At 47.6% G+C, this 25,434-nt stretch overlaps 1 protein-coding gene across 1 annotated transcript in view; it reads right to left on the reverse strand.

Annotated features, from left to right (window-relative positions):
• Positions 1-25,434, reverse strand: part of MEIOC (meiosis specific with coiled-coil domain) — a 340,208-nt gene that overhangs the window by 237,223 nt on the left and 77,551 nt on the right. Inside the window, 1 exon segment of the mRNA XM_030221652.1 lies at positions 14,226-14,383. Within this exon segment, the coding sequence (XP_030077512.1) occupies positions 14,226-14,383 (158 nt within the window).

Genomic DNA, 25,434 nt, shown 5'->3' on the forward strand with positions numbered 1-25,434 from the left:
ACAGATATGAAAAACTTAATCATGGGTTTATGTTATTGGAATAACCCTCCAGAACAAAATAGTCACATCAACATTACAGAACAATGCTAAAGATCAGCACCTGAAAGAAAGTTTAGGAAATAAGCTTACAAGATCAAGCACAAGACCAAATCCTGGATTTCTGCTGCCTCAAAGGTCTTCTTCCAAACCTGCCAATTGAATACACATGAGAAGTACCCCCAAACACTAATGAATACCAAAAGATAGTATCTCCAATCAGTCTTCCTCAGGTGGGCCTAGACTGGTCTAGTGGCACAAAACAAAAAATTAAAAAATTAGCAGCTTCCTTATACTGCTAGACAGATCCAGACGAGTAGGGACTTATCAAACCTTCTAGGTCCATGATGAGAGAGGCAAAAGCTCCCTGAAAACCCCCATGCCAATGCATCTGTATCCCTCCTTTGAAAAATCAAGGACAGTGGCCAGAAATACAAACTAGAGCAGCACCCAACTCAGGATGAGCCGAGACACCCCTACCAAAACAGTTGCAGAGCCACATCCATGTGCCACCAGCAATCTGAACAAGATCATACAAGATATGCCTGGGAGTCAATAGCAGAAGTCACCCGAGGGCTTTTTAGCAACTGTTGTATCTACTGAAAAATGCAATATGGCCTAGCACAGTCACCTGAACCAAACAACAGCAGCAGCAGCAGAAATCCAGGGAAAGAAGAGTAGAAAAAAGTTCATCCAAACAAAATTTTATTGGAAACAAAGAACCCAACCTGGCCAAGTTTCACACAAACCTTCATTAGAGGTCTATAATTGCATATAAAAACAAAAACAAAAACCATAAAAAAACCATGAATGATCATCATAAATATATTAATAAAGAATAAAAAATTAAAAAAGCAAAATACATAAGAAATAAATTACCACCACACAGGTTTCCAAACCAAATCAATTGCTGCACAATCATAACCAGCTATGCAAGGTTCTACAGTATCAACCACTATTTCAACAAGGATTTGATAATTGCAGATAGGTCTATCTAACAGACTGTGAATTATATAACTAAAAGACCTAGTACAAACATAGGGGACCTAGGAGACCGGTCATTGTCTGGGTAATGGCCATGCTAATACTGCTGGCTATTTACAGAATTTTGTGATTAGGAATAAAAGTTGTGTTGGAAGTTTTGTATTCTCTTCTATGCAACATGACAAAAGATTCTCTAAAGCAATACTTTGACTGGTAGCTGTGATTATCCATAGCAGTGTGAAGATAATAGGGCAGACTGGATGGAAAAATTATGTCTTACCTGATAATTTTCTTGCCTTTAATCACAGCAGATGAATCCAGGAACCATTATGTCCATTTACCAGAAGTCGAGATAGAGATCACTGACTAGAATCCAGTGATATAGGATTGGTAGCTCTGTACACAATCAGTAATGCCATCTACTACAGCAGCATTCTGAGCCAGACCCCAAGCCACCCCCCACCAAAAAACATAGGTCAGAGGCCACTCAGTGCCCAGAAGGAAGTCCTCTGTATCAGCCAATTAACTGGCCACTTCATATGGCTCTCCTATTGCAATAGCTATTGAACTTTATTTTTAAACATAGGTAAAAGATTAAAAAAAAAAAAAAAAAAAAAAAAAGAACAGAGCACAAGTATCAATCTCCTACCCCATAGTACAAAGAAAAACAATGCTGCAGAGAGGGCAGGATGCTGGATTTATCTACTGTGATTAAAGGAAAGCAAAGATACTTACCAGTAGTAGGTGTTCAGAGGACAGCAGGCCAATTATTCACATCTGGGTGATGTCGTTTGATGGAGCCTGATGCAGACGCTGATTACCACGTACAGTAGAAAATTCTCCCAGTTTTCCACCGCACGTGCGCTGGTGCCTTCATACCAGACGTGCGAGCACAGGTCCTCCAGTCAGTTGAAAAAGCAAAAAGCCTGCAACTAAACAACTCCTAGGGAAGGTGGGAGGGAATTGTATTTATTTATTTTAAATACTTCTAACCCACCAATGTACTAAGCGGTTTAAATAACATACATATTAAAATACAACAAAATAAAAACAAACATTTTCATTAACATATGTAACATGCTGCCATCACAAACTCTCCAAATCTACATTGCCTATCAGAAAAACGTTTGCAATTGAAAAGGCTGGTGCGCGGGTAATACACAGAAGATATCAAACACAGATTCAAACAATTAGTGAAATCAGATCTAAAGACCTTCCGGATGAGAGAGTGAAAACCTGACAAAAATAACACGGCATTTTATTATGAACCACTTGATAAGTAAGAGTCAAAACTTTACAGTGCACTCTAGGTTTCACAGGCAAACAGTGAAGTTATTTCAACACTGTTTTATGTTCAAAATTTAGCCCCCCTCCCCCCCCTCTCCATTTACTAAGTCATGCTGGTAGCTGTCATGCACTAATGCCAACACAGCCCATTCACTTTGAATGGGCTATGTCAGCACTGCCAAGCAGCTAAGTAAACAGGAGCGTTAGAGATGCCACCAACCAATCTGGCAGCTGCATACTGTACTATACTCTGGAACACCCTAAGAGAATTATAGTAATCTATTTTTGACAAAATCATCGCCTGAATAACACTGCTAAAATCAACTAGACATAAAACAGCAACAGTTCATGAAAGGCTAACAACCACATGAACAATTTGATCTTTCATTGAAAAGCTGGTAAACCAAAATCACACCCAATAATTGTCTCCTGTTGCACTAGTACATAAGTACGCAAGTGTTGCCATACTGGGAAAGACCGAAGATCCATCAAGCCCAGCATCCTGTTTCCAACAGTGGCAAATCCAGGTTACAAGTACCTGGCAAGATCCCAAACAGTACAATATATTTTATGTTGCTTATCCTAGAAATTAGCAGTGGATTTTCCACAAAGTTCATCTTAATAATGGCTTATGGACTTTTCTTTTAGGAAGCTATCCTTTTAAGTTTTGGAAGTTTTTTCACCAGTTTCCTGAGTGTACTTACTCCAGAGCCAATATCAAATCTGATCATGTTAGAATCACCGTTATCAAGCGGCCCCCCAGCACCATTACTTCCTGCACCAGATCATGCGCTACACTAAGGATTAGGTTTAGAATTTTTCCTCCTCTTCTTGGCTATGTAGCAGCTGCTCCATAAAGCAATTCTTGATTTTGTCAAGGAATTTTAACTCCCTAGCATGCCCTAATGTTACATTTACCCAGCTAATATAGGGGTAATTAAAATCACCCATTATTATTGCGTTGCTCACATTGTTAGCCTCCCTAATTTCTGATAACATTTCTATATATATCTGTCTGTTCCTCCTGGCCAAGTGGACAGTAAGTCAAAACAGCAACCAACAGGTCAGGGTAAGAAAACCCCTACGCATAGTGGGAAAACCAGTACAGGAAAGTAGGGGTGGACCAGGAAATCTCATCAGGCGAAGGTAAGCTGAAGTAACTTTATTCAGCACCAGATATGAATAAGACCAGACACAGGGCCATATATCACTACTACTACTACTTAACATTTCTAAAGCGCTACTAGGGTTACGCAGCGCTGTACAGTTTAACATGGAAGGACGGTCCCTGCTCGAAGAGCTTACAATCTAAAGAGACAAATGTACAGTTAATCATATAGGTCAGACAGATTGGGGCAACCTATATGTTCGAAAGGTTAGGTTCCGAATATCAGCATTGAAGAGGTGAGCTTTAAGCAAGGATTTGAAGATGGGTAGGGATTCAGGAAGACTGTTCCAGGCATAGGGTGAGGCAAGGGAAAATGAGCGGAGCCTGGAATTGGCAATGGTGGAGAAGGGTACTGAGAGGAGGGATTTGTCATGTGAGCGGAGGTTACGGGCAGGAACGTAGGGGGAGATGAGGGTAGAGAGGTAGGGTGGAGCAGCAGAGTGAGTGCATTTGTAAGTAAGGAGGAGAAGCTTGAATTGGATGCGGTATCTGATCGGAAGCCAGTGAAGCGACTTGAGGAGAGGGGTGATACGAGTATATCGGTTCTGGCGGAATATGAGATGTGCGGCAGAGTTCTGAATGGATTGAAGGGGGGATAGATGGCTGAGTGGGAGGCCAGTGAGGAGCAAGTTGCAGTAGTCGAGACGAGAGGTAATGAAAGCGTGGACGAGAGTTCGGGTGGTGTGCTCAGAGGAAAGGGCGAATTTTGTTGATGTTGAAAAGGAAGAAGCGACAGGTTTTGGCAGTCTGCTGGATATGCGCAGAGAAGGAGAGGGAGGAGTCGAAGATGACCCCGAGGTTGCGGGCAGATGAGATGGGGAGGATGAGGGTGCCATCAACTGAGATAGAGAGTGGGGGAAGAGGAGAAGTGGGCTTAGGTGGAAAGACGAGGAGCTCGGTCTTGGACATGTTCAGCTTCAGGTGGCGGTTTGACATCCAGGCAGCAATGTCGGATAGGCAGGCCGATACCTTGGCCTGGGTCTCTGCGGTGATGTCTGGTGTGGAGAGACAGAGCTGGGTGTCATCAGCGTAAAGATGATACTGGAAGCCATGAGATGAGATCAGTGAGCCTAGGGAACAGGTATAGATAGAGAAGAGAAGGGGTCCAAGAACAGATCCCTGGGGAACTCCAGCAGATAGTGGGATGGGAGTGGAGGAAGATCCATGAGTGCGCACTCTGAATGTGCGGTGGGAGAGAGAGAAGGAGAACCAGGAGAGCACAGAGCCCTGGAACCCAAGAGGCCAGTGTGGCGAGAAGTAAATCGTGATTGACAGTGTCAAAAGCGGCAGAAAGATCGAGGAGGATGAGGATGGAGTAGTGGCCTCTGGATTTGGCCAGGAGCAGGTCATTCCAGAATAGAGTGTGTTGTTTCTGTCGAGTGGAGAGGGCGGAAACCGGATTGGAGTGGGTCGAGGATGGCATGAGAGGAGAGAAAATCAAGACAGTGGCTGTGAACGGCGCGCTCAAGTATTTTGGAGAGGAAGGGTAGGGGAGAGATGGGGCGATAGTTGGAGGGGCAGGTAGGGTCGAGTGATGGTTTTTTGAGGAGAGGTGTGACTACGGCGTGCCTGAAGGTGTCAGGGACAGTTGCAGTGGAGAGAGAGAGGTTAAGGATGCGACAGATGGAGGGGTTGACAGTATGGGCGATGGTGTTAAGTAGGTTGGTGGGGATGGGATCAGAGGAACAGAATTACCGTCTGCTTCAGGGGTCAAATACTTTATATAAAATATATAAATACATAAGAAGAATTAAAATTAAAGGCATCGTAAAATATCTTTAAATATGCATACATAAAGCCATACAAAATAACGAATGGCATATGTAAAATTATGCCTTACCTGATAATTCTCTCCATTAGTTGCTATAGATGAATCCAGGAACTTGTGGGTTGCATCTTCCTACCAGCAGATGGAGATAGAGAATACTGAAGAGAAAGCAGTGACTGGACATTCAGCTCCTTGTCACTTCAGTATAGGTCACATTCCCAAAGCAGAGAAGAAGGAGAAAAAGATACAAACAAAAAACTCTCCTCAAAACAATGCAGCAACAGCCGAACACACGTAACTTCAAGGAAAACATGACAATAAGAACCAAATGAGCCCTAACTGGAATATGCAATACGCTGTCTTCTGTCTCTTTTTTCTTTTGCTTTTACCATCTTGGACATCACACATTCGAAATGTAAGAAAAACGCGCGGCCACAGCAATAAAGGGTAGGTATCTTGGATTCATCTGCTGTGACTAAATGAAGAAAATTATCAGTTAAGGCATAATTTTACCTTCCTTAGCCTCAGCAGCAGATGAATCCAGGAACTGGTGGGATGTATCAAAGAAGTCCCTAAATAGGGTAGAAAGCCGCTCCCCGAAAGAGCACAGTCACCCCAAAATGAGCATCCCCCCGCTACCTCAAACCTGTAGTGTTTAACAAAGGAATGCCGAGAGGCCCAAGTAGCTGCTCGACAAATGTCATCCAAAGAAAGTACTCCCATTTCCGCCCAGGAAGTAGCCTGCACTCAAGTCGAATGAGCACGCAAAACATTAGGAGGCACCGAAACCATTCACCAGGTAAGCCGAAAAAATGGATTCCTTAAGCCAACATGCGACGGTCGCCTTGGATGCTGCATAACCTCGTTTGGGACCAGACAAAAGCACAAACAGATGGTCCAGCAACGGAATTCGTCATCTGAAGATGCATGAGGAGAAAACGACGAACACCCAAAAGGCGAAGGAGAGAAAAAGTTCTTCTCCAGAAAATCAGACCTCTGAAAGGAGGGTAGAAAAAGTGGCCAATTCAAATGAAAAGCTGACAAGACCTTAGGCGAAAAAAAGATGGAACCATCCGCAGAGTAATGCCCAATTCCAAAAACTGAAGAAAAGGCTCCTGACAGGACAGGGCCTGAAGTTCAGATACCCGGAACACCGAGGCAATAGCAACCAAAAACGGTTCAAAAGGCACACCTTGTAAAGCACTAAGCACCAAATTCAACTTCCAAGAAGGACATGGGGGTCGAAGTGGAGTGTCTCCACATTGGGGCTCAATCGATGATGTCACTCATCCATGTCCTGCTTTGTCCTTGAAGAAAAGTCTCTAGACAGCTTCCTGGAACCATCCCTTGAAGAGCCAGAGAAATAAGAAAGACATCCAAGGATTTCAATAAGGGATGGAGCTCATCTTCAAACAATCTGCAAACTAATAAACCAGCCCCCCCCCCCCAAACAGTAACTCCTCTTCTTTACAGGGCTCTGAGAGAGAACCAGGAAGCCAAAGACTGCTCATCAGACAGAGCTGAAGAGTGGACAGACAATCCCAGGAATTCTCTTGATCCAACCTCAGATGTTTAGATGTAGAGGTCACGCCAGGTGCTGCAAAGAAAGAACTAGCTTCCAGCTGGTCTGCTTCTCTTAAACAAGAAGTGTCTGGTGAAAAAGAGTATGAACTCTGGGGGGGAAAGGAAGGATCCCCTCCTGGAGACAAGAGTCAGTGCTCTACTGGATTCCTGCACCCCCTTGATACCATGCACCTAAAAACCAACCTACTGCCCAGCCCCAGGAGAAATATGGGAGAGCAAAATGGTGCAGTTTCCATGGTTTCTGAAAGCAAGTCACAGGTCCCCTCAGACAAAACAGCTGACTTTCCCTTGGACCATTAACACTGCTCAAGATCAAATGAACTCCTCCACCACCTTAACATAAGGTTCTCTCTGGACAGATTCTATCTTGCAGCCACACAAGTGAAGTGACTCCCCCATGATGTCACTGACCCGGACCCGTAGCAAAGCATAAATTAAAAGTCATTTACATACGTGCACCGTGCAGGCTCCTGCTCCCTGGGACAGTATAAATCCACAGTAACCCCCCCCCCCCCCCCCCATCAGTTTTTTTCTTTCCGCATGACGGTAAAAGACCTGCAATCTCGAACTACATTTCTCTTCAATAGTTTTTCTTTCAAACTAGTGTACGTTTATCTGCATAATTCCTTCACTTATTTAATCTAGCAGCGATTTTCTTCCCTGCCATGCCCCTGAAGCAGGGTTTCGAGCGTTGTGTAGCTTGCCAAAGGAAAATGCCTAACACAGACCCACTCGAACTGTGTGTGCTGTGCCTAGGAAAAGTACACCTAAATACAAAATTGCACACGAAGATCAGAGAGCTAAAAATGAGAGCAGTTCCCGACTTACCTCAGCCCCCCCCCCCCCCCCCTTTCAAGTCAGCTGGGTAAGAAATCGGCATCCAAAAGGAAAAAAACTTGGAGAGTGTCCTTTCCCTGCTAAATCAACAGCCTGCCCAGCAGCTGTTTCTCTCTCCTCAGTCTCTGCCACCACAGATCCAGTTGTCAGTGCAGAGACTCAGCTCCAGCATACGCCCCCTGGTTCCACAGGGCGGCTTCTATCTCCTCCCAAGAGAGCAAAGATGACCCTGGAGCCAAAGCCTGCCACTGAACCCCTGCACCAACACAGAGCTCATTCTCATCGGCACCATCACTCTCGGCACAGAAGGAGGCACTGACACAGCTCCTCCCATTCTCGTCATAGAGCTGGCTCCTCCCACTCATAGGAACCGATCCAGCTCCTCCTCCTCTCACCAGCATAATGCTTCTTGCCAGCAATTTTCTACTGTTTCTTCTCCCTCACAGGCTCACTCCAGTATAAAACAGATTCCATCTCTCTCTCCACAAGCAAGGCAAGAGGTAGTGCTTGCTATGTCTCCTAAGCACCCCTCAGATTTGATGGCAACTTTGCCTCAGGGCAATCCATCTCCTCCCTTCCAAGTGTCTCACTCCAATCCTGACATTCTTCAGTTGCTTAAGGATTTTTTTATTGCAGAATCAAATCCAGCAGCCCTTACACTCTCAGCTGCCAGTGGAAGCAGCAGCTCCTCCCTCACGCGCTGGTGACCGTTAAGCGCTCTTCTTCGGTCTCTACCTCCGAATCCATGGTGGCGGAGATTTTCTCCAATTACAAATCCTCTCCTCTGCATCCTCAGATCCAATCCAGAGCATCCTCCCCGGATTACCAGTCGGACCAGGACGCAGACACGCCGGGCTTGCTTTCAGATCCCTCTCCTACGCAGCCCTCTCTCAACCGGAGGATGTTTCCTACCCCAAGTTCCTTCTCAAGCTGGCCTCAGCTTTACACATTCACTCCACCTCCCAACCTGATCGCAGATCAAAAAAGCTACAGGCCCTCCGCTACAAGGAGGCACCTAAGGAAATCATAGCCCTTCCATTACACGATGTCCTGGCGGACTAACATAAGCTCATCTGGGCAACTCCTTTTTCAGCCACACCTACAAAAAAGAGCCTAGACACAAAATACAAAGTGCAGGGCACTTTAGGCTTTGGCAAACCCCAATTGTCTCATCAGTCTATAGTAGTCCATTCAGCCATGCGTAAGCATAAGAGCTCACGAGACCATTCTAATTTTCCACCCACAAAGGACATGAAAACTCATGGACTTATTGGGCAAAAGGATGTACCAAAATGCCATGCTCAACGCCCACATAGGGCTGCACATCTTTCATTACACCGACTACCAGTTCACCATACTAGAGGCTCTGTCGAAGGTAGTTGATTCCCTGCTAGTTGCGACACAAACGCAGCTACGGCCGGCCCTTCAAAATCTGGACAAGTGTGCAACCAACTTAAGAGCGGCTCACGATTCCTATGACACATCAGTGAGAGGTGCAGCAGTGGGCATTTCGGCGCGACGCCTGGCTGAAGGCTTCTGGTCTCCGCGAGGATGTGCACAACAGAGTAGCGGACGCCCCCTGCATGGGTGACAATCTCTTTGGTGATCAGGTCAAGGACATAATTGACAATATCAAACAGGATTTCACAACCTTGGATACCCCAGAGGATGACAATCTCAATCAGTCCAGATCCTCATTTCAGCGCTCATCCTTTGCTTCCTCAAAAAGGAGATATAACTCTCGCAAGACATACTCCTTCAACAGGTACAATCCTAACTACAAGTACAACAACAAACCGAATAGATCTCAGCAATCTAAAAAAATCCTTCAGAGAGCACAGAACTCCTAAACTGGCGACCCCTCTGGCTCCCAAACCCTTATCTTCCTTTCGACCAGCTGCCAGAAGACTGGCCAGTGGGGGGCTGTCTTCAATAATTTGCTCCACAGTGGCCCCTTATCACGTCCAACAAGTGGTCCTCTCCATTGTTCAACAGGGTTATCGTCTTCATTTTCAAGACCATCCCCCACAGACGCACATTGTCACCTCGCACATTCCTCCCGCTCACCACCAGGTTTTTCAGGAGGAAATTTCCTGTCTCCTGCAAATCAGGGTCATCGAACCGGTGCAGGAGGCACAGCGAGATACAGGATTTTACTCCAGATTTTTTCTCATTCCGAAGAAGAACAGAGGGCTACGATCTATCCTGTATTTAAGATCCCTAAACAAATATCTCAAAAAAGAAAAGTTCAGAATGACAACTCTCCAGACAATTCTTCCACTACTAGACCAACATGCCTGGATGGTATCGCTCGATCTTCAGGATGCATACTTACACATTCCTATCCACGGTTCGTCCAGAAGGTACCTCCGTTTCCAAGTGGAGTCTCAGCATTACCAGTTTCGGGTCCTACCCTTTGGCCTTTCATCGGCACCAAGAGTCTTTACAAAATGTGTCATCACCATCATATCATATCTCCGCCAGCAGAGAATAACAATCTTTCCTTATCTGGACGATTGGCTCCTCTCAGCAGCCACGGCTCAAGAAGCCCTCCAAGCACTCCAGAGAACCACGTCCCTGCTAACGCTCCTGGGCTTCCTCATCAACTCAACCAAGCCTCAATTTCGTCCAGTCCAACACATCCAGTTCATCGGAGCTGTATTGCATACACCTCGCATGCTGGCATACTTGCCTCTCAGCAGAGCCCTACAATTCCGGTCTCATCCCTCAGCTGACTCCGCTATCCCACACCACAGCTTGGATGTTGCTAGTCCTCCTCGGACACATGGCGGCCGCAATCCCAGTGGTACTCCTAGCAAGATTGCACATGAGACCCTTGCAGTGGCATCTAAGAGACCGGTGGATTCAAGCTCTCCACCCACTCTCTGCCAAGATACAGCTCTCTCTCAAACTAAAGGCTTCTCTACAATGGTGGACCCACACTCCACATCTTCTTCAGGGTATGCCGTTCCGGCCCCCCCTACCCTCAATTTACCTAACCACCGATGCACCCAAACAGGGATGGGGAGCTCACATGAGCTCTTACAAAACTCAAGGCCTCTGGACCCCTCAAAGAGGCCCGGCACAGCATCAATCTCTTGGAACTAAAAGCTATCAGACTGGCTCTGCAAGCGTTTTGCAGTCACCTGTCTCAGCAGCAGATCCATGTCCGCACCATCAGGTAGTGATGTACTACCTAAACAAGCAAAGGGGCACGGGATCCCGACAGTTATGCAGGGAAGCCCTTCAAATTTGGCATCTGGTTCTAACTCTCCAATCCACAATCTCAGCATCTTACCTGCCGGGCGTGCAGAATGCCTTGGCGGACTCACTCAGCAGAAAGCTAGAGCCTCACGAGTGGTCACTCAACAGCACTGTTACACGCAATCTATTCAGCAGGTGAGGGCAGCCTCTCATCGATCTGTTCACATCCTCTCTCAACGCCAAATGTCGCAAATTCTGTTCAAAGTTTCCCAGTCCGAACAGAATAGCGGAAGACGCCTTCCAGATTCCCTGGACAGAAGGCCTGCTCTATGCGTTCCCTCCGATTCCACTCATTTCAAAGGTACTCCAGAAGGTGAAGTCGGAAAGGGCGTCCCTCTTGCTGATCGCACCACATTGGCCGAGGCAGGCATGGTTCACGTTTCTTCTAAGCCTCACCCTACGGCCTCCACTTCCACTACCGCTAGAACCGGACCTGATCACACAGCAACAGGGCACCCTTCTTCATCCGGACCTGGCATCCCTCCGCCTCACGGCTTGGCTACTGGGTCCTAGTCAAACATGATTTTTTCCCAGGGCGTCCTCCAGGTTCTACCAGCCTCCAGGAAACAATCCTCCTTAAAGTCTTATGGCGCAAAGTGGCAGCGATTTTCTACCTGGTGCTCTAATTCTCATCTCCAGAGACGGCGACTATATCCCGCATCTTCGATTACCTTCTCCACCTAGCAAAATCCAAGTTATCTTATTCGTCCGTCAGACTTCATCTGGCAGCTCTTTCAGTGTCCCATGATCCCATGGACAACCTGACGCTCATGCAGCATCCTCTGTCCAAACGCTTTCTCAAGGGCATCATGCATCTCTACCCTCCAATCCGTCCACCCGCACCAGCATGGGACCTTAATTTGGTGCTTCATGCACTCATGCATTCGCCTTTTCAACCACTTCACAGCACAGACACCAAGTACCTTACCTGGAAGACGCTGTTTTTGATCACTCTGACTTCAGCGCGACGTATTGGGGAGATTCAGGCCCTAGTCCACTATTCTCCATAGACACAGTTACTTCATGATAAGGCGGTACTTCGTACTCACCCAAAGTTTTTGCCCAAAGATTGTTTCGCCTTATCACCTAAATCAGGTGATCATGCTGCCAACCTTTTACCCTTCTCCGTATGCTTCAGAGCAGCAAAAACAACTGCATACTCTAGACTGTCTGAGAGCTCTTACCATCTATCTCCAATGCACCAACTTTACAGACAGACAGTCTCAGTTATTTCTATCTCTTCGGTCCACTCTGCATCCGCAACTGGTGACAAAGGGCACGTTCTCTCAATGGACTGCAAAGTGCATTGCTTTGTGCTACCAGTTGGCACAATCAGCTCATCCCTTAGACATTCCGCATGTTACAGCTCATAATCTCAGGGCCATGTCGGCCACAACGGCTAACCTACAGAGAACGCTGCTCCAAGACATCTGCAGAGCAGCTACCTGGTCCACGATGCACACTTTCACCAAGCATTACTGCATCGATGCCACGTCCTCTGCTGCAGCAGCTTTCAGACAGGCCATGTTGTCTTCTGTTCTGTGAGGCGTCAACTACCACCTCCTCCTCGCACAGGTACCAGTTTTCTTTCAATATACAGAAGATATGCTTAATCTGTTACCTGTGTAGCTTGGGAGTCTTCACTTTTGTGGCTGCAAGATAGAATCTGTCCAGGGAGAAATAGAAGTTGCTTACCTGTAACGGTAGTTCTCCTTGGACAGATGATCTTGCAGCCACACAATCCCTCCCAACCGTCCCTGAAGTTGCCGCCAGCGGTTATACTAACTGATGGGGGCGGGGTTACTGTGCATTTATACTGTCCCAGGGAGCGAAAGCCTGCCTGGGGCACGTATGTAAATGACTTTTAATTTATGCTTTGCTAAGGGTCCAGGTCAGTGACGTCATGGGGGAGTCACTTCACTTGTGTGGCTGCAAGATCATCTGTCCAAGGAGAACTACCATTACAGGTAAGCAACTGCTATATCAGGGGTGGCAGATGGCACAACGCTGCACTGCGTACTCCATGGCGTCAGCAGTGCTTTACACTGCCTCAGCCAGTGTTGCCACTGGGGAGCAAAGAGGGGTGGCTTACCTCCAGCTAACTGCAGATTCATGTTCCCACTGCAGAAAAACCCCTTGTTATGCCTGAAGTCTTTGTTTGTTTGTTTTGCAGAGAACGAAGATTCACAAGTGGGTGGGAAGAGGAATCCAGAATAAGGCCTCAACCTTCAGTCCAGGATCTGCACTTCCAGCACATTTCACCTGCCCAGAAGTATGCTCTACAAGGATACTGTGTAGCTCCCATGTAATTTTTATCTTCACCTGCTGGTCAGTGGACTTGGATCACATTTTCTGATTTGGTGGCTGCCAAGGTAACTATATCAATTATCAATTCATCGACTCCATTATACATTAAAAAATGGAAACTTTGCAACTAACAGAAAGAACTAGAGCTATCTTGGCACTGAAGAAAAAAAACAGTGTTCTGTTAATTCTACATCAGATTTTTTTTTTTTTTTACATTGTCAAGACTCCCCACTTCTAGCCATTTCAACAGAAGCTCTGGTAAGAAAATGGCTCGTCATAAAATTGTCCAGAACATGCGAGCGAAAGTATACATTCTGGGAAACACTATAGCAGGGCAGGTGGTAGGAGCCTTTTAAGTAAGAGATAGTAGGCATCTACATTCTTTTATACAATACGAACATAACCAGATATAAGTAGGTGAAAGCACTTACATCAGCCAAAGAGCTGATTACTGCTTAGCAGCTGATCCGGTCACCAGCTAAGTCACGCGACTTAGCCATTAGTGTCAATATTCATTGGCTGTGCCTAAGTTTAGTGTCCGTGTCAACAGTGGGTCTATTTTGGCTGCTATAACTTAAGTCAATCCGCCAATAAGTATCAGTTTAACTAGCTATGTTTTAGCAGGAAAAAAAAAAAAAAAAAAAACACCCAGAAATTCAATGTCAGTTGCCAGATATGGCCCCAGCATTGAGTTTCCGGGCTCCCTCCCATGGTCTCAATATCAGCCCTTGTGTATACTTTTACTTATGACAAACAGAGACACTCTTTGGAGCAGAGTTTAGATTTATATGCATATTCCTGAATTTTAAAAAGTATATACAAATTCTCTCAAAAATTATGTGCATACTAAATAGGAAGTGAGGCCACTTTTAAAAGAATGTATATACTTTCCCTTTGAAAACTGGTGTAGCTTATGTGCATGCATACTTACAGCACAAATCAGAGGAGGCCGATTCGAGATTACCTTCATGATTATTAAAAATAGTTTACCTGTTTTTTAGGTTGATCTGAGAACTACCAGGCTGCTTAACATCACCATCATACGTAGACCAAGGTGCGTAGAAAAGAGAAGTCTCTGCAGAACTTGAATATTCAGTTGTAGAAAGAGAGGGACCATAAGTCTGACGGAGCTCCAAATTGTCTTCATTCTGAATTTCACATCCATTACACAGTAGTAGAGTAAAAAGAAACACAAAAATAAAAGCAGAAAAACTCATATGGCCTATCCAGTCTGACCCTATATATTTGTCTCGTTTGCTTAAATTCAGATACATCCTTCGCCTCCACCACCTCCATCGGAAGGCTGTTCGATTAATTCACCACCTTTTCTGTAAAGATTACTTTTGAATCTGTCCTTTCACTTTCATCCTATGCCCCCTCTTTCCAGAGCATTCTTTCAATTAAGAGACTCAAACCCTGTGCATTTATGCCACAGAAGTATTTAAATGTCTCAATCTCATCTCCTCCCACCTTTCTTCCGATCAATCCCAAGTCACCCCACAAAAGAACTAATCCATACCCAATATAAAGCGAGGTCAGCAGGCTGCTTGTTCTCACTGATGGGATGACGTCCACGGCAGCCCCTCCAATCGGAGATCCTCACTAGCAACAACGTTTGCTAGCCTTCATGTGCGCATGCACACTGCGCATGCGCGACCATCTTCCCGCCCGAACGTGAGTGTGCTCGCCAGTCCAGTAAATAGCAAAGACAAGTGAAAACACAATTCCAAAGGGGAGGTGGGCGGGTTGCTGAGAACAATCAGCCTGCTGTCCTCAGAGAATACCTTCTACAGGTATGTAGCTTTCGCTTTCTCCGACCAGCAGGCTGCTTGTTCTCACTGATGGGGTATCCCTAGCTCCCAAGCTCACTCAAAACAACGAACATTGGTCAATTTGGGCCTCGCAACGGCGAGGACATAACTGACATAGACCTAAACTTATTCAACTAACAGAGTGCAACCTGGAACAGAATAAAAATGGGCCTAGTGGGGTGGAGTTGGATTCTAAACCCCAGATTCTACAGCACCGAATGCCCGAACCGACTGTCGCGTCGGGTATCCTGCTGAAGGCAGTAATGCGATGTGAATGTGTGGACGGATGACCACGTCGCAGCCTTGCAAATCTCTTCAATAGTGGCTGACTTCAAGTGAGCCACTGACGCTGCCATGGCTCCAACACTATGAGCCGTGACATGACCCTCAAGAGTCAGCCCAGCCTGGGCATAAGTAAAGGAAATGCAATCTGCTAGCCAATTGGAAATGGTGCGTTTCCCAACAGCCACTCCCCTTCTGTTGGGATCAAAAGAACTAAACAATTGGGCGGACTGTCTGTGGGGCTGTGTCCGCTCCAGGTAGAAGGCCAATCCTCGCTTGCAGTCCAATGTGTGCAGCTGACGATCAGCAGGGCGGGTATGCGGACGGGGGAAGAATATTGGCAAGACAATTTACTGGTTCAGATGGAACTCCGACACCACCTTTGACAAGAACTTAGGGTGAGTGCAGAGGACTACTCTATTATGATGAAATTTGGTATAAGGAGCATGAGCTACCAGGGCTTGAAGCTCACTCACTCTACGAGCTGAAGTGACTGCCACCAAGAAAATGACCTTCCAGGTCAAGTACTTCAGATGGCAGGAATCCAGTGGCTCAAAAGGAGGTTTCATCAGCTGGGTGAGAACGACATTGAGATCCCATGACACTGGAGGAGGTTTGATGGGGAACTTTGACAAAAGTAAACCTCTCATGAAGCGAGCAACTAAAGGCTGTCCTGAGATCGGCTTACCTTCCACACGGTAATGGTATGCACTAATCGCACTAAGATGAACTCTTACAGAGTTGGTCTTTAGACCAGACTCGGACAAGTGCAGAAGGTATTCAAGTAGGGTCTGTGTAGGACAGGAGCGAGGATCTAGGGCCTTGCTGTCACACCAAATGGCAAACCTCCGCCAGAGGAAAAAAGTAACTCTTCTTAATGGAATCTTTTCTGGAAGCAAGTAAGATTCGGGAGACACCCTCTGAGACCCCCAAGGAGGCAAAGTCTACGCTCTCAACATCCAGGCCGTGAGAGCCAGGGACCGGAGGTTGGGATGCAGAAGCGCCCCCTCATTCTGAGTAATGAGGGTCGGATAACACTCCAATCTCCATGATTCTTCAGAGGACAACTCCAGAAGAGGGAACCATATCTGACGGGGCCAAAAGGGAGCAATCAGGATCATGGTGCCTCGATCCTGCTTGAGTTTCAGCAAAGTCTTCCCCACCAAAGGTATGGGAGGATAAGCATACAGAAGGACTTTCTCCCAATCCAGGAGAAAGGCATCCGACACTAGCCTGCCGTGGGCCTGAAGTCTGGAACAGAACTGAGGGACCTTGTGGTTGATTCGAGTGGCAAAGAGATCCACCGAGGGGATGCCCCACATTCGAAAGATCTCGCGTACCACTCTGGAATTGAGCGACCACTCGTGAGGTTGCATGATCCTGCTCAACCTGTCGGCCAGACTGTTGTTCACGCCTGCCAAATACGTGGCTTGGAGAAACATGCCGTTCCGGCGAGCCCAAAGCCACATTCTGACAGCCTCCTGACACAGGGGGCAAGATCCGGTGCCCCCCTGCTTGTTGATGTAATACATGGCAACCTGATTGTCCGTCTGAATTTGGATAATTTGTTGGGACAGCCGATCCCTGAAAGCCTTTAGAGCGTTCCAGACCGCTTGCAACTCCAGGAAGTTGATCTGTAACTTTCCTGAAGGGACCAACTCCCTTGGGTGTGAAGCCCATCAACATGAGCTCACCACCCCAGGAGAGATGCATCCATCGTCAGCACCTTTTGTAGCTGAGGAATTTGGAAAGGATGTCCCAGAGTCAAATTGGACCGAATTGTCCACCAATGCAGGGATTGGAGAAAACTCGTGGACAGCAGGACTACGTCATCTAGGTCCCCAGCAGCTTGGTACCACTGAGAAGCTAGGGTCCATTGAGCTGATCTCATGTGAAGGCGGGCCATGGGAGTCATATGCACTGTGGAGGCCATGTGGCTGAGCAATCTCAACATCTGCCTAGCTGTGATCTGCTGAGACGCCCGCACCCAGGAGACGAGAGACAGAAAAGTGTCGGCCTTCGCCTCTGGAAGGTAGGCACGAGCCGCCAGAGTCCAGAAGAGCTCCTATGAATTCTAGTTTCTGGACTGGAAGGTGGGGTTTTGGATAATTTATCACAAACCCTAGTAGCTCCAGGAGTCAAATAGTCATCTGCATGGACTATAGAGCTCCTGCCTCAGAGGTGTTCTTCACCAACCAATCATCGAGATAAGGGAACACGTGCACTCCCAGTCTGCTTAAAGACACCGCTACGACAGCCAGGCACTTTGTGAACACCTGGGCACAGAGTACTGAAAATGCTGTGTTCCCAGACGGAATCGAAGATACTGCCTGTGAGCTACCAGTATCGGGATGCGAGTGTGAGCACCCTTTAAGTCCAGAGAGCATAGCCAATCGTTTGCCTAAATCATGGGAAGGAGGGTGCCCAGGGAAAGCATCCTGAACTTTTCTCAGACCAGATATTTGTTCAGGGCCCTTAGGTCTAGGGTGGGACGCACCCCCCGTGTTTTCTTTTCCACAAGGAAGTACCTGGAATAGAACAACCCTTCCTGCCCCGGTGGCACGGGCTCGACCGCACTGGCGCTGAGAAGGGCGGAGAGTTCCTCTGCAAATACCTACTTGTGACGGAAGCTGAAGGACTGCGCTCCCGGTGGGCAATTTGAGGTCCGGAAATCAAATTGAGGGAGTATCCTAGCCAGACTATTTGGAGAACCCACTGGTTGGAGGTTATGGGAGGCAACCTTTGGTGGAAACATTTTAACCTCCCCCTGACCGGCAGATCGTCCGGCACAGACACTTTGTCGGCTATTCTCTGCTGGAGCCAGTCAAAAGCCTGTCCCTTGCTTTTGTTGAGGAGCTGCTGGGGCCTGTTCAGGCGCACGCTGTTGACGGGAACGAGCGAGCTGGGGTTTAGCCTGGGCAGCAGGCTGGTGAGAGAGAGGATTGTACCTACGCTTATTAGAACAGGTAACAGTCCTTCCACCATAAAAATATCTACCTGATGAGGTAGATGCTGAAGGCGTCCGGTGGGAGAATTTGTCAAAAGCGGTGTCCCGCTGGTGGAGTTGTTCTACCACCTGTTCGACATTTTCACCAAAAATATTATCCCCCCGGCAAGGAGAATCTGCAATCCGCTGCTGGATCGTGTTTTCCAGGTCGGAGGCACGCAACCACGAGAGTCTGCACATCACCACACCTTGAGCAGCGGCCCTAGACGCGACATCAAAAGTATCGTACACACCCCTGGCCAAGAATTTACGACACGCCTTCAGCTGCCTGACCACCTGCTGAAAAGGCCTGGCCTGCTCAGAAGGGAGCTTGTCCACCAAGTCCGCCAACTGCCGTACATTGTTCCACATATGAATGCTCGTAGAGCTGGTAGGATTGGATTTCCACCACACCAGAGTCATAAGACAACTGAGTCCGCATTAACTCTGGGTCCCCGTGGATCTGATATTGGGATTCTATCTTCTTGGGAATGTGGGGATTAGTTAGTGGCTTCGTCCAGTTCGCCAGCAATGTCTTTTTGAGGACATGATGCATGGGTAACAGTGGACGATTCCTTAGGTGGCGAAGGATAATCCAAAAGCTCAAACATGTCGGCCCTTGGCTCATCCTCCGTAACCACAGTGAAGGGAATGGCCGTAGACATTTCCCGGACAAAGGCAGCAAAAGACAGACTCTCAGGAAGAGAAAGCTGCCTTTCAGGAGAGGAAGTAGGATCAGAGGGAAGAAAAGACTCCTCGTCAGAGAAATATCTCGTGTCTTCCTCTGCTTCCCACGAGGCCTCACCATCGTTCGTGAACTGCAGTCCGAAGCCAGGCCCATCTCGACTCCGTGGAAACATGGCCACGGTGGGTACGCCAAGAGGAAGACTCCCGCACCGGCAGCGATGAAGCTCCCTCCATCAAAGTCGTTGGGGAGTCAGCCTGGGAGGCCACCGATGCAGGCACCACAAGCGGTACCGGGACCGGAGACCTCACCACGGGCGAGGAGCCAGCCGTCGCCTCCCTCAACTGTACCGGCAGCGCAAGCACCCCCGGTACCAGAGCGGAGGGGCGTAACAGCTCTTCCAGGATCCCTGGAAGGATGGCTCTCATTTAGAGCGGCTGTCGAGGAAGGCAAGGGGTCTGGTACCGGCGACGAGCTGATAATCTGTCCGATTCGCGGAGGTGGTACCGAGCTGTCCACAATAGAGCGCATCGACACCTCTTGTATGGAGGGCGAGCAGTCCTCCCGGCGTCAACGCTTAGCGGGTGCCAAATCCCTCGGCGACCCGGAGCTCTCAGTACCGCGACGAGAAGGCGACCGGTGCCAATGCTTCTTTGCCTTCGCACGAAGCAGGTCACCGGTACCTCCTGGTTCTGAAGAGGAGGACGTTGAATCCAAACGCCTCCTCGGGGCCGGGTCCGAAACAGGTCGATCCCGGGGGGCCTGTACTGTAGGAGCCCTGAGACAGGTGGAGATCTACTCGAGGGCTCACCGCTACCAGCAGGGGAATGGAGAGCCCTCACCTGCGCTCCTGACGATGCTCCTTCCGACGACATTGATACCTCCGATGACCTTGGTACCGCAGACGCGAAGCACCGGACGAGGCTCCGAACAGAACGTTCCACTGAGCCAATCTCGCCGCCTGAGTCCTCTTCTTGAGCTGGAGGCATAAAGTACAGGCGTTAGGGCGATGACCAGCCCCGGGATCGTCTGGCTGCACTACGTGCACTTTTTGAAGCCGCTGGCAGGCTTCGATGACATGGGCAGAAAAATCACGCTGGCGAAATCAAAATTCGCGATGGTGGCAAAAAATAGCACCAAAACAGGAAAAAAAACCCGTACGGGCGGCCAACTCTAGAAAGCGGAAAAAAGGATTTTTTTTTTTTACAAGACGAAAAGACACGAACGGAAGACTTTCCAACCACTTCCGAACGGAAGAAAGCGGCTAAAAACGCGCGAGGGGTCTCCTTGAGGCGCAGAACGACCATAAACAGCCGTCTTGAGCCATGGAAAAAAGAAGACTAGCGAGCACACTCGCGTTCAGGCAGGAAGACTGTCGCGCATTCACAGTGTGCATGCACACGCGAGGGCTAGCAAACGTTGTTGCTAGTGAAGATCTCCGATGGGAGGGGCTGCCGTGGACGTCAAACCATCAGTGCGAACAAGTAGCCTGCTTGTCCTCGAAGAATCTGATTTCCATCCATTTCTTTCAATGAGGTATAGTATGCTCCAACAACTTAGCTTTAAAATAATTCGAGAGATTCTATGACGGTGTATCAACATTTGTGTGTCACTTTTTATGAGCATAAAATTACATAATACCAACATTTTCACATGTAAGCATATATTGCAGTGGAGTAGCAGCCTGATAGTCAATGCAGTGGGCTAAGATCCTGGGAAACTGGGTTAAATTCCCATTGTAACTCCTTGTGACTGATCAAGTCACAACCTTTTGCCCCAGACAGAAGATGAAAAAATTAGATCTTACATGTTAATTTGCTTTTCTTTAGACCCTCCGGACCAGCCCAGAAAGATACTGATGGGTTGTGCACTCCTAACAGCAGGTGGAGACTCTCGCGAGAAACAACAGCCCTGGCTAGCTATAGTAAGATACAAATCTTGCTTATACTGGGGAATATCGTTTCACCCAGAGTACACTATAAATAGTACAATAACCACAGTACCCTGTTACTATATTTTATTATATTAAGTACACCCTTACACCCGTACAACTCTGTGGTGCCTACGTACTCATTCGCACAAACCATGCACCCTACACCTTTTTCTTTGTTCAATTACACTGTTATATCCACTTTTTATACATATACGCTGTCAATACAGTTAAGTTGACTTTAAAGCACTATGTCCATAATACTCCAACAGACTTCAGCACCAACTTCTATTGAGGTTTTCATCCTACTTTCATTCCGAACTTATTATAGTTCAAAAAAAATCGAAAGCAGCCATTTCCTTCGCTGCAAGTGATAAAAACTTATGCTGTCCACTGAATCTTTGGAGCAGGTTTTACATGGCAACACCCGGCTTCCTCAAGAACCATTCATGGCTTGGCAAAGGTTTCCATAGGCCACCACTGTGAACCTCTTCCGGTTTCACTTAAATCCAACCAAACTCCTCTAGCTCCTCTATGCGAAATCACATTTCGAAGTGTTCGTCATCAGGAGGAACCATTTACAATCCCAATCCTACAATAAATGAAAACATTATAACCCTATCACAGTCATCAAATCTTTTATCATAAATCATTTAACCCTCTATTTGGCTACTTACTCATCGGGATACGCCATCCTTGGCGGCCACCTTTCAGAACACACCGGAGGGAGCACATCGACCAAGTCAGACAGCTGCCTCACAGAGTTCCGCAAGTAGATGCTCATGAAGAGCTGGTATGATTGAATGCGGGTGAAAAGCATCGCAGCCTGATATATTTTCCTCCTAAAAGAGTCTAAGGTAGTAGCTTCTCTGCCTGGAGAAGCTGAGGCATAGTCCCTAGTACTCCTGGCTCTCTTGAAAGCGGCATCCACCTCCACCATGGAGTTGTGGGGTAACAGACCTCACCAACCCAGGTTCCCCGTGGATCAGATATTGAGAATCAATCTTCTTAGGGATCTCAGGGACAGACAGAGGGGACTCCCAGTTCCACATGAGGACTTCCTTGAGGACCTCGTGTAGAGGAGCCGTCACAGCCTCCCTAGATGGAAAGGTGGTCCAGGACCTCGAGCATCTTGGCCCTGGGCTCACCCTCCACTTCTACGGGGAATGGAATGACATCCGCTATTTCCCATACAAAAGACGTAAAGGAGAGTCTCTCGGGTGGAGACAGTATTCCGAGGTGGACGGGAAGGTTCAGAGGGAATCCCATAGGACTCATTTGAGGAGAAGTACCTGGGATCTTCCTCTGATTCCCACGAGCGATCCTCTTCGGTGTCTGAGAGTACTTCCCTAGGTGACTTCCAAGAGCTAACCCGCCTTGACGTTGAAGACACATGGTTTCAAGATCAGTGTTGAGCAACAGAGTCTCGCATCGACTGCAGCGAAGCTTCCTTCACCGATGTTGAAGAACCTGCCTGGGTGACAGGAAGCAAGGCCTGGATCCGGTCACTGAGACCCACCATCGGCAAAGGCTGTGGGAACGGCTAGAGATCAGGCTGCAGAAGCGCTTGGGGCACAGGAGCAGGATCTCGGCTGCTATGAGAGACAAATTGGCACCTCCTGAATGGAGGGGAGGCGGTTCTCCCGGCGTCGACACTTCTTGGCTGCCAAATCCTTCAGCACCCCAGAGCTCCAGGCACCGTGTGTCAAAGGAGAACGGTGTTGATGCTTCGTAGCTTTCACCCAATGCATGTCACCGAGACTCCTCGGTGCCGACGAGGACGGCAGCGAATCCTCCCATTGCCTTGGGGTCAGGACCCACGAAGGTCGGTCCCGGGAGGCCTGCATAGCAGGAGGCCTTGAGTGCAAAATTAAAATTTTACCTTTCATTTCTATGTCAATATTTTCATCTTTGATATAGAGATCACACGAAGTACAGTGGTGGAAATAAGTATTTGATCCCTTGCTGATTTTGTAAGTTTGCCCACTGACAAAGACATGAGCAGCCCATAATTGAAGGGTAGGTTATTGGTAACAGTGAGAGATAGCACATCACAAATTAAATCCGGAAAATCACATTGTGGAAAGTATATGAATTTATTTGCATTCTGCAGAGGGAAATAAGTATTTGATCCCCCACCAACCAGTAAGAGATCTGGCCCCTACAGACCAGGTAGATGCTCCAAATCAACTCGTTACCTGCATGACAGACAGCTGTCGGCAATGGTCACCTGTATGAAAGACACCTGTCCACAGACTCAGTGAATCAGTCAGACTCTAACCTCTACAAAATGGCCAAGAGCAAGGAGCTGTCTAAGGATGTCAGGGACAAGATCATACACCTGCACAAGGCTGGAATGGGCTACAAAACCATCAGTAAGACGCTGGGCGAGAAGGAGACAACTGTTGGTGCCATAGTAAGAAAATGGAAGAAGTACAAAATGACTGTCAATCGACAAAGATCTGGGGCTCCACGCAAAATCTCACCTCGTGGGGTATCCTTGATCATGAGGAAGGTTAGAAATCAGCCTACAACTACAAGGGGGGAACTTGTCAATGATCTCAAGGCAGCTGGGACCACTGTCACCACGAAAACCATTGGTAACACATTACGACATAACGGATTGCAATCCTGCAGTGCCCGCAAGGTCCCCCTGCTCCGGAAGGCACATGTGACGGCCCGTCTGAAGTTTGCCAGTGAACACCTGGATGATGCCGAGAGTGATTGGGAGAAGGTGCTGTGGTCAGATGAGACAAAAATTGAGCTCTTTGGCATGAACTCAACTCGCCGTGTTTGGAGGAAGAGAAATGCTGCCTATGACCCAAAGAACACCATCCCCACTGTCAAGCATGGAGGTGGAAATGTTATGTTTTGGGGGTGTTTCTCTGCTAAGGGCACAGGACTACTTCACCGCATCAATGGGAGAATGGATGGGGCCATGTACCGTACAATTCTGAGTGACAACCTCCTTCCCTCCGCCAGGGCCTTAAAAATGGGTCGTGGCTGGGTCTTCCAGCACGACAATGACCCAAAACATACAGCCAAGGCAACAAAGGAGTGGCTCAGGAAGAAGCACATTAGGGTCATGGAGTGGCCTAGCCAGTCACCAGACCTTAATCCCATTGAAAACTTATGGAGGGAGCTGAAGCTGCGAGTTGCCAAGCGACAGCCCAGAACTCTTAATGATTTAGAGATGATCTGCAAAGAGGAGTGGACCAAAATTCCTCCTGACATGTGTGCAAACCTCATCATCAACTACAGAAGACGTCTGACCGCTGTGCTTGCCAACAAGGGTTTTGCCACCAAGTATTAGGTCTTGTTTGCCAGAGGGAAATAAATACTTATTTCCCTCTGCAGAATGCAAATAAATTCATATACTTTCCACAATGTGATTTTCCGGATTTAATTTGTGATGTGCTATCTCTCACTGTTACCAATAACCTACCCTTCAATTATGGGCTGCTCATGTCTTTGTCAGTGGGCAAACTTACAAAATCAGCAAGGGATCAAATACTTATTTCCCCCACTGTAGGTGGAGATCCACTCAATGCTTCACTGCACCCAGTGTGTCGGGGTCTCTGAGCAGCCATCCCTACCCTCCACTCCCAATGTCGATGCTTCCCTCGATGGACCAGACCAGGCTCCAAAAGGTTTCTTTGAGCCTCTCAAGCAATGTGTGTCCTTTCCTTCATATGAAGACAAAGGCCACAATTCGCCAGGCTATGGTCAGACCCAAGGCACTGGGTACACCAAGAATGGGTATCTGTACATGAGATGGTCCGGTTGCACCAGGAGTACAGCATTTGAAGCCACTGGGAGTCTTCAATGACATGGAAGAGAAGACAGCTCTGGCTAAATCAAAAAACGCAAAAGTGCCAAAAGGAAAGGAGACCCGGTCAAACAGGCTAAGTACGGCCGTGTACGAAAAAGAAAGGAAGCATAACGCGGGTCACAAAAACCTACGAAATGAAGGGGGAAAATGTGGGGGGGGGGGGGGGGGAGGATAAATTAAAAAAATAAAGAGACGAAAGACTACTGAAAATGCTGGAAAAGTGCTGAAAAAAAGGGCACTGAAAGGCTTGTTCTCGGGTGAAAAAGGAGCCACAAACAAAACTGCCATTCCTCATGTGGAAAAATAACTGATGAGCGCAGTGTGGCGCACGCACGCCAGAAAGCTCTAGCAAAGTTTTTGTTTTTGCTATTAATTATGCCGATTCCCGGGCAGACGAAGATAGTCAACCCACTCACGAGAATCACTCAGCCTGCCTGTTCTTGGAGAAAAATTTTTTTACAGGTACCTGATGCCATGAGGCCCCTGCGCTGAACGCCACAGCTTCTCTGCCATGCTGTTTTGTTATTTTTAAAGAAACCGGCTTGGGGTGGGGGAGAAAGAGCTCCCAAAAAAGCAGGAGAGTTAAACACTGGCTGAAACACAGACATGGCAAGGTAAAACCTGAGCTGCTTTGCTCATTTGGCAGGGTTGTTTTTTTTAACCACACACACAG

Source organism: Microcaecilia unicolor, chromosome 12 (genome assembly GCF_901765095.1).
Source record: "Microcaecilia unicolor chromosome 12, aMicUni1.1, whole genome shotgun sequence".
Taxonomy (NCBI): domain Eukaryota; kingdom Metazoa; phylum Chordata; class Amphibia; order Gymnophiona; family Siphonopidae; genus Microcaecilia; species Microcaecilia unicolor.